At 65.7% G+C, this 8051-nt stretch overlaps 2 protein-coding genes across 2 annotated transcripts; one reads left to right on the forward strand and one right to left on the reverse strand.

Annotated features, from left to right (window-relative positions):
• Nucleotides 1–111: 111 nt before the first annotated feature.
• MNEG_4531 (hypothetical protein) lies at nucleotides 112–1156 on the forward strand (the record flags this gene model as incomplete). The annotated part of the gene is made up of 3 exons (XM_014046989.1): nucleotides 112–141; nucleotides 347–455; nucleotides 708–1156. 3 exons carry the CDS (start codon nucleotides 112–114, stop codon nucleotides 1154–1156), a joined length of 588 nt encoding a protein of 195 aa, XP_013902443.1.
• A 2553-nt stretch (nucleotides 1157–3709) lies between these two features.
• Nucleotides 3710–7802, reverse strand: MNEG_4532 (hypothetical protein; the record flags this gene model as incomplete). The annotated part of the gene is made up of 11 exons (XM_014046990.1): nucleotides 3710–3715; nucleotides 4193–4273; nucleotides 4572–4646; nucleotides 4990–5103; nucleotides 5408–5488; nucleotides 5820–5933; nucleotides 6250–6346; nucleotides 6630–6715; nucleotides 6999–7163; nucleotides 7397–7446; nucleotides 7658–7802. 11 exons carry the CDS (start codon nucleotides 7800–7802, stop codon nucleotides 3710–3712), a joined length of 1014 nt encoding a protein of 337 aa, XP_013902444.1.
• Nucleotides 7803–8051: the final 249 nt, after the last annotated feature.

Raw genomic sequence — 8051 nt, forward strand, 5'->3', positions numbered from 1 at the left:
CCCCCACCCTCCCCCCAGCTGGTCGACCGCGCCAACGACTGGGCGCGCCACCTGGGCTGCAAGGGCAACGTCCACTTTATCTTCACCAACGCGACCATCTCCCTGCGCGCCATGATGGAAGGCTACCCGGGGCCAGTGGAGGTGCGCCCCCACTGGCAGGGCCGCTTTTTTGGGCGACAATGGGGGGGGGGGCCGCCAATGGGTAGGTCGGCCGCTGCGTGCAAGTTTTTCTGAATGCATCATGATTCGCGGGAGCCAGCAACAAGGGTGCCGCCAAAACTCAAGCCACCAGCACTCAGCAACAAGGGAGCCACCAACACTCAGCAAACCGCCCCACCCCGCCCAGGCCTTCTACGTGCAGTTCCCTGACCCCCACTTCAAGCGGAAGCACCGCAAGCGCCGCCTGCTGCAGCCAGACACCGTCCACGCCATCCGCGACGCGCTGCGGCCAGGGGGTGCGCGCGCCGCGGGGCCGGCGCGGGCTGCGGGGGCGGGCTGTGGCAGCGGGCCCCAGCCGTCGGCTTGCGGGACAGTGCCAAGGGGTGCTGCTGTGCAAGGCTCGAGCCTGGTTCAACGGCGCACCATGTATGCAGCTGCACAGCAGAATTGCGCCTGGCAAACGCACCGGCAACACCCACTTCTGGAAGCGGTGGCGGTCACAATCCTCTCCCCTTCCGACCGCCACGCATTCACCCCAACGCCCCCAGGCGTGGTATTTTTGCAGTCAGACATCCTGCGCGCCGCGGAGGGCCTGCGTGACGCGATAGAGGAGGTGGCCCCCGACGCCTTCGAGCTCTCGCCGCTCCACTCCGACCCATCCAGCGTGTTTTTCGCGAAGAGCAGCGGCGGCGGTGGCGAGCCGGTGGCCATTGGGTCGGACGGCGTGGCCGAGGGCCAGGCGGGCCAGCAGGGCGGCGGCGCCGGCGAGGCGGACGGTTCGGAGGCGGAGGGCGGCGCGGCGGACGGGGAGTGGTCGCCAGACGGGTGGGGCGGGTCCGACAGCGACGACAGCAGCTTCGAGCCGCTGTTCGAGTCGCGGTGGGCGCGCGCGGGGTGGCTGCGGGACAACCCTGTGGGGGTGCCGACGGAGCGCGAGCACTACGTTGCCGTGACTCAGGGCTCGGACATATATCGCGTGGTGCTTGTCAGGCGGTGATGTTTATGCTGACAGCCCCGGGCTCACGGAAAGGAGCATCCCGCCGCAGGCTTGAGCGCGTCGCTTGTAACGGCGTGCTAACAGGAGGGGACGAGGGCGACACGTGTGTTTGCCGACAGCGTCACACGTTTGCCGCTGTCAGCGACTGCCAAAGTTGTGTGTGGTTCCAGTGAGCCCATGACATGTTTGTTGTGTTGCTCAACGTCCCCTAGTCGACGCAAGCAGCATTGCATCTCAAAAGTGTCATCTGGCCCTTGAGAGCTGGTGCGAACTTCACCCCTGTAGCCGTTGTGTGCAATTGCATAGCTTGTGGTTATACTGAGGCAGGACGGTTGCAGTACCTCAGCCCTTTCCACACGCAGTCACTACCATTGGTGGCTGAGTCAGGCAGGACCCTTGCAGAACCACAGCCCTTTACACACGCAGTCACTACCATTAGTAGCTGCGGCTGTGGTGTCCATGGCAAGCTCTCCTGCAAGGCCATGCCTGTGCCAAGCATGGGAAAGTGCGCGCCGAAGACCATGCAGTTGTGGGTGCTGACAGTCCAGAAAGAAATGCTGCTGCAACCGTAAATCAAACGGGGAAGCAGGTATGTACTGTATGCCGGCTGGTTTCGCATGGTTTTCACATCAGCACAAACCAGATGCATGATATTGCATGTACACGTCAATGCGTAGCTGCCCCATGGCCGTAGCAGGAGCCGCCGCGACACAGCTCCTGCCGGCTCGCCCTGACGCCAAGCCCCTCCCCTCCGCGGTGCGCACGCGCGGCAGCACGTCGCCACGCCGCGGGCGCTGCTGCGTTGCGCCCGCTGGCGCGGCGCGCCCGTGGCTAGCTGGCGTGCAGCAGCGCTGGCAGGGCTGGCAGGAGCTTGGCGATGGCCGGGTACGACTCAGCGAGAGACGCGGCCAAGAAGAGCAGCCCGCGGTAGGATATGTACAAAGTGCCTGCGTGAGTGCGATGGTGTTGTTGATGCGGGTGCGCGAGCGCAGGTTTGTTGGCAGGAGTGCACCATGCAAGAGCATGCGAAGCCGGCGGATGCCCACCTCCCGCCTGAGGTGAAAGTACAGCTATCTAGCCGGTAGGATAGGCCACGCGTGGACATCGGAGGTCAGCGAGAGCGACGACCTGGGTGCTCACCGAAGGGCAGGCTGAGGAGCACCCCCACCAGCAGGATGAGCAGCGCGGTGGCCAGGAATGTGTCGACCGTGTCAGACAGCAGGCGGCGCCCGCGCGGAAGCAGCGCGAGGGCGAACAGCGCCGTGGCGCAGCCGCCGGTGATCAGGACCTGCTGCGGCACGTCTGACAGCTCTGGGACGCGACCCGTCACTGCGGCGGACTGTGCCAGCTGCGCAAACGCACGCAGCTCTGCTGCGCGCGCCTCCAGCAGTGCCGCTGCCATCGCAGCCCCCTCTGCTGCGCCGGTGCTGGAGCTACAATTGAATATTTATCTGCGCAAAATTATTACAAAGCACTGTATTAGGGCGCCACGCAGATCCGAGCCAAGCCGCGGAAACAAGTTTCAAGAGCAGGTGCGGCGATCAGAGCCATGTGACGATGAGGATGGAGATGTGTCAACTGCATCTGCGCCCGGCAATCGTAGCTGTGCGAAGCCTGTCACTAGTTGACAGCGCCGGCGTCACTGCAGCGTGCGATCGCCCACTCGCACTGAGATGAGACGGAGCGGTCCACTTGGTGGTGTTCCTGGCCTTGGCTGCCAGTATCTCCAAGATTGCCGGCTGGCAATCACATCTAGTTTACGTTGCGTGTCCTCAACTCCGACGTGACGGCGAACGCGCCGCTCCGCAGGCACGTTATTTGCCATGATGGCACACACCGCCTGTTGGCCCCTCGACGCGCACACCCTGCAGCACCGCCCCAAGCGGCACAAAACCCTCACAAGTCATGACACGGCAGCAATATGAGGCCCACCGTTGGCCCGGGGATGGTGCGGGCGGCGGTCTGCAGCACCAAGATGATCTCCCCAGCAATCCAGTTCGTCCAGCTCGCTCCTTCGCTGGTCGAAAGTACGCGAGGCAATCCCTTACAAGGCAGCTAACTTGCAGCCTATGGTCAAAATCGTTTGCGCCGCCACACAAGCGTAGCCAGGAGGAAAGTAGGGGCGTGCTAGGGGAAGGACCAGAGTGCTCTGTCATGGCCTGATCCGTTGACCAGGCCGGGAGCACGCAGCATGGATGTGGTGTGGATGGCAGCAAACACATTGCTTGGTTCCACTGCACAAAGCCAGACATCAGATGGCACGATCCACTTCCACTGATTCACCCAAAGCTCGGCAGACAACATGCACCACCTTCAATACACTTTTTTGTCATTTGGAGAGTGAGAGGTCGGACGACGGCACAGCTCAGGCGACACCGTGCGGTCACCCCATCGGAGTTGGCAGCCAAACAGATTGCATGAGGGTTGACGACCCGACACGGCTCAGACCGCCACCGGCGGGCACGGCAGCAAGCAAGGGAGCCACCAACACGCAGCAAAGCTTGGGAATTCTTGCGGGGCCAGCGGGTGTACTGCTTGCCTCACGGCGCTTGGTCAAAACTGCGGTGCAGGAGTGATGCATTGCAGATTAAGCAGGCAAGGAGGTGCATTGCACGGATGGGGCACTGCCTAGGGCTAGACATGCATTGAGGTCAGGCGGGGTTCCACAGGAGTGCAGAGGGATGTGAGCGCGCATGCGTGTGCGCACGAACGAACGAACGCATGAACGCTCGCCTGTGCTTGTGCGTGCATGCGTGCATGCGTGTGTGGGTGCGTGTGCGCGTGCGTGTACGTGCGTACGAGCGTGCGCAGATGCATGTCCAAGCAGTGCCGCATCATCACCCCCTCCCACGCTGCATGTGGGCGGCTGCGGTGCTTGGTGATGCATCTATGCTTCAAGCACTGGTGCACACAGCGGTTTACCCACGAATCAATGAGCTCCTGCACTAGCCGTAGCTTCCCCATCTGCACCTCCCCTGACAAACACCCATTCATCTGCACACAGACAACCATGTCCGGCGGCCCGTGTCCCCCCACCTTGATGTTTTCCTGCTCTATCAGCTGCCGCACCCTGTCCTTGAGCCGCCAGTCCAGCGTCAGGCCGCGCTCCGGGCGGCCCTGGGTGGGTGGCGGGTCCAAAGGCAAGGGGCGAAGGCGGCCATTATTTGTGGGCTGTCGGTTGTCAATACGAAGCACTCAACCTTATCAAATGGCATGGCATGATGAAGCCACCGAATCGACGCGGCGTGAGTGTGGGGGCCGCATCAATCGCTCGACCCACCTCCCGTGCATCCACCGCACCAACCCCTCCAGCCCCCCGAAACGCCTTGGGAGCTGCACCCAACAGCACCGCTGTCCCCAGCCCCTGCCACCTTGGCTGACGCGTGTGAATTGTGCCCCATCCCCCCAGGCTGACCTGGATGATTGTGAGGCAGAGGTTTCTGAACTTGTCCTTGCACTGCATGTTGTTCTTGCCGGCCAGCCGCACATCCTGCGAGGGCAAGCGTTGCGCGCGCACCGCATCGCCCATACATCGCAGTGCACAGTACGGCTTGCATGCTTTTCCGTGTTGTTTTGCAACGCCGCTTGACCGCATCCTCTCTTCGTGCGGCGAGAGAGGCGCTGCCACCCAGCGGCGACCAACAACAAAACATAAGCCCCTCCGACGTGCGCCGCGGCTCCGGGTCCATTCACGGGCGGAAGCTGAGCAGAAACCGCTCCCGTATACCTGTCAAAAAACCAAAGCAACCGCGCCCTTGCCGCGGCTGCCCACGCCCCACGCCCACGCGCCGCCAGGCCGTCACCCAGCGGCCAGCCCCGCTTCCCCGCCCCACCTGCACGATCGTGCGCCAGGCGCTGAGGCCGTGCCGCTCGACGCCCTCAATCAGAGCCTCGATCTGCTCCTGCGTCCACCGCGTCTTGCGGCCCGGCTGCCGCCCCTGCATGTGCTGCGGGGGGCGGCAGCGGCGACGGCGGGGCGGCAGCGCAGCGCGGCGGTATTGACAGTTACGTGATGGCGGGGGCGGAGGGGCCGCAGTTCCGGCGCTGCGAAACGCCGCCTTGCGCCGGCGGTAGGGGGACACGACAAATCATGTGCAAGTGCACGTGGGCGTGAGGGCACATGAGCACGTGGGCGCGGGGGCGCGGGCGCGCATGGGCGCGGGGGCACGTGGGCACGTGGCCGTGTGGGCGCGTGGGCAACGGGGCGCAAGGCCGCAAGTGCGCGGGCGGGGTGGGGCCGGAGCAGCGCACCTGCACGAGGGTGCCTGCGCTGTAGGCTGATGACACTATGGCCTCATCCACGAGGGGCAGGGTGTCCAGGTCATCGGGGAACTGGAGATGGAAGTTGCAGGGGCGGTTTGCGATTTGATTCTGCCTGCCGGCCCCAGCAGGCAGGTCGGCGGACGCGGGACAGAACTCACAGTTGGATATCAGGGCGGCTGGGGACAAGGCCGGCAAGCCCTGGCACTGGGCAGCCGATGTCTGCGGGCTGCACAGCCGCACAGCTCCAGGGGGATTTCGCAGCCCCGCGCTCCCAGCCAAGGCAACCCGTCGTCCCACGCCCGCCCTCAGGCACAGGCGCAAGGCCCCCCTGAATAGAGCGCCGGTCGCCCCTCTGGGAATCCCTCTGTCAGCCCGAGCGTGGGCGGGCACGCGCGCGCACCACGATGCGCAGCGTGATCTTGGAGCCGTTTGTGACGCCGCACGCGCTGATGGGCACGGGGTTGCCCTCCTCATCCATGTCCAGCATCTCACAGCCGTCCTCGGTGATGAGCATCTGGGGGCGGCGGGGCCAACCATCAAGGGAGGGGCATCGGTGGGGGCAGGGTGAGCGGGTGCGGGGAGAAGGTGCGGGCAGTGGGTGCTGCTTGTATGTGCACAGGGGAAAGGGGATCTAGCCGGAAGTGCCTCACCCCTGGAGCAGTCATGGACCGGGTGCCAAGGGTCTTCACAGCCCGTTACCCTTGCCTGAAAAGTCCGGCCCATGCGGCCCCTCACACGCCCCCTTCCCCCCGCTCCCACGCTCAAGCTAAACCGAGCACAGGAGGCGGGCGCTCCGCCACACACATGCGCGCGCGCGCGCCGCTGGGCACCTGCAGGCCGGGCAGCAGCTTGTTGTGGGCGTTGTACATGAACAGCCGCTTTAGCTGCGCCACGTCGCTGCTCTGCGGAGCCTCGATTATGCCAGACCTGCGCGGCAACAGGGGGTGGACAAAGGGCGCAACAACCGGCGGCGGCAGGGGGGTTGCGGGTGCCGAGCCGCCCCTACGCGGCTTTGCTTTTGGGAGCCGGGGCTCGGTGCACCCAGACTGCGCCAGTCAGGCCGGGATGACCGCTCGCAGCCGCGCCCTGCGGCTGTCACTACGGAGCGAAACGCACAAAACGACGCAGGTGCAAAGCAAACGGCGACCCCTTGTCCCCCCCCCCCGGGTGCCCTTCCATAAACAGGGTTTGATTTGAACAAAGTTCCCACCTGTCCCCCAGGTCGAGGTCCTCCAGCTCAGGCGGCAGCTCCAGCGTGAAGTTCACGGTGATGAGGGTGCCCGCACGCTTGGCAGACTGCGCAGGCAGCAGGCGGTCCGCGCAAGCGGGCGCGAGTAAAGGGGCGTGACAGCTTGCGATGTTGGGGCGCAGGCGCCAGCAGGCCGCGCCCGCCACCGCGCCAGCGCGGCTGAGGGGTTGCGACGCAGCAAGCTGCCGCAAGTGTCATTCGATCCCTCGGCGAAATTTCATTGGCTTCTGCTGCGGCCTGGCGCCCCCCCGGCCGCTGCGGCCGCGACGCTTTTAGCTCGCCGCACACGCGCATGTGCGCCGCCAGCCGCCCCCGCCCCCGCGGCCGCACCTGCAGCGCCTGCGTGTCGCCCCGCCGGATGCCCTCCATCTGCGCGCGCTCGTGCGCCGCCAGCTGCTGCTGCAGGGGCGCGACGAGGTCGGACCCGTCCACCGCGTACACGCCCGTGGCCGCCAGCTGCGCCAGGTGCTGCTGCAGCTCCTCCTCCCCCACGACCTGCCGAGTCAAAGGCCGGATGCGCGATTGGCAGGAGTGTGTCGGTCGCGCGTGTTTCGAAACGCCGGGAAGTGGAGCGTTGTGAGGTGGGGCCACCCCAGCGGCACGCGGAACAGAGCGGAGTGGGCCTGCCCCGCGGAGCAGGGACGAGCGCAGAAGGGTGCCGCTGCCGCCGCCCTCGGTCCCAGCCCAAGCAAGGCGGGAGGGCGCCCTGAGGCGTCGCACGGCCCGACCTGGATGTGTTGCCCGTCCGGCCCGATGAAGCTGTCGCAGCCAAGGGTGCCTGCAGGCGGCGCGCAGGCAGCGCAACGTGTTGGATGGCGCCTGCGAGGGCGCCGCTCGACTCGGGACCGGAGAATTCCACTGCGACAACAGGCAGCCGTCTCGCTGCCCTCCGTCCCGCCAGAGGCTGCACGCGCGCTGCAATTGTGGAGGCGAAGGCGGCCCAAAGCAAAGGCGCAGCTGCCGTGCGCTGCGGTCGCACAGCCGCTCACCGGTCGCCACTATCGCGGAGAGCACCCCAGGGTCAATGGCGATGGCTGCGCCATTGGTATCGTGCATGTCCACAACCGACGCGGCCGCAAGCACGCTTGGGTCAAGCACCTGCTGTTCGGGATCCGCCAGCGGAAGGCCCGCCATTGTGACGGCTACCAAGGGCGGCGCCGCGCCGGGCGCCAGGGCGCTGGCCGCGTGCTGCTGCTGCTGTTGCTGCTGCTGTGGCTGCTGCTGCTGCCGCCGGCCGCCGCCGCCGCCGCCGAGCTCGAAATCCGGGCTGTTGAGGTCGGGCACGGGTGTGTGTGCAGGCGTGAGAGCTTGTCGATGGCAAGCTACAAGGTTTGCAATAATATGCTGCAGTTCTGGGAATATGGATCTGCAGTGTTGGCGAGT

This window comes from Monoraphidium neglectum (genome assembly GCF_000611645.1).
Source record: "Monoraphidium neglectum strain SAG 48.87 unplaced genomic scaffold scaffold00634, whole genome shotgun sequence".
Classification (NCBI taxonomy): domain Eukaryota; kingdom Viridiplantae; phylum Chlorophyta; class Chlorophyceae; order Sphaeropleales; family Selenastraceae; genus Monoraphidium; species Monoraphidium neglectum.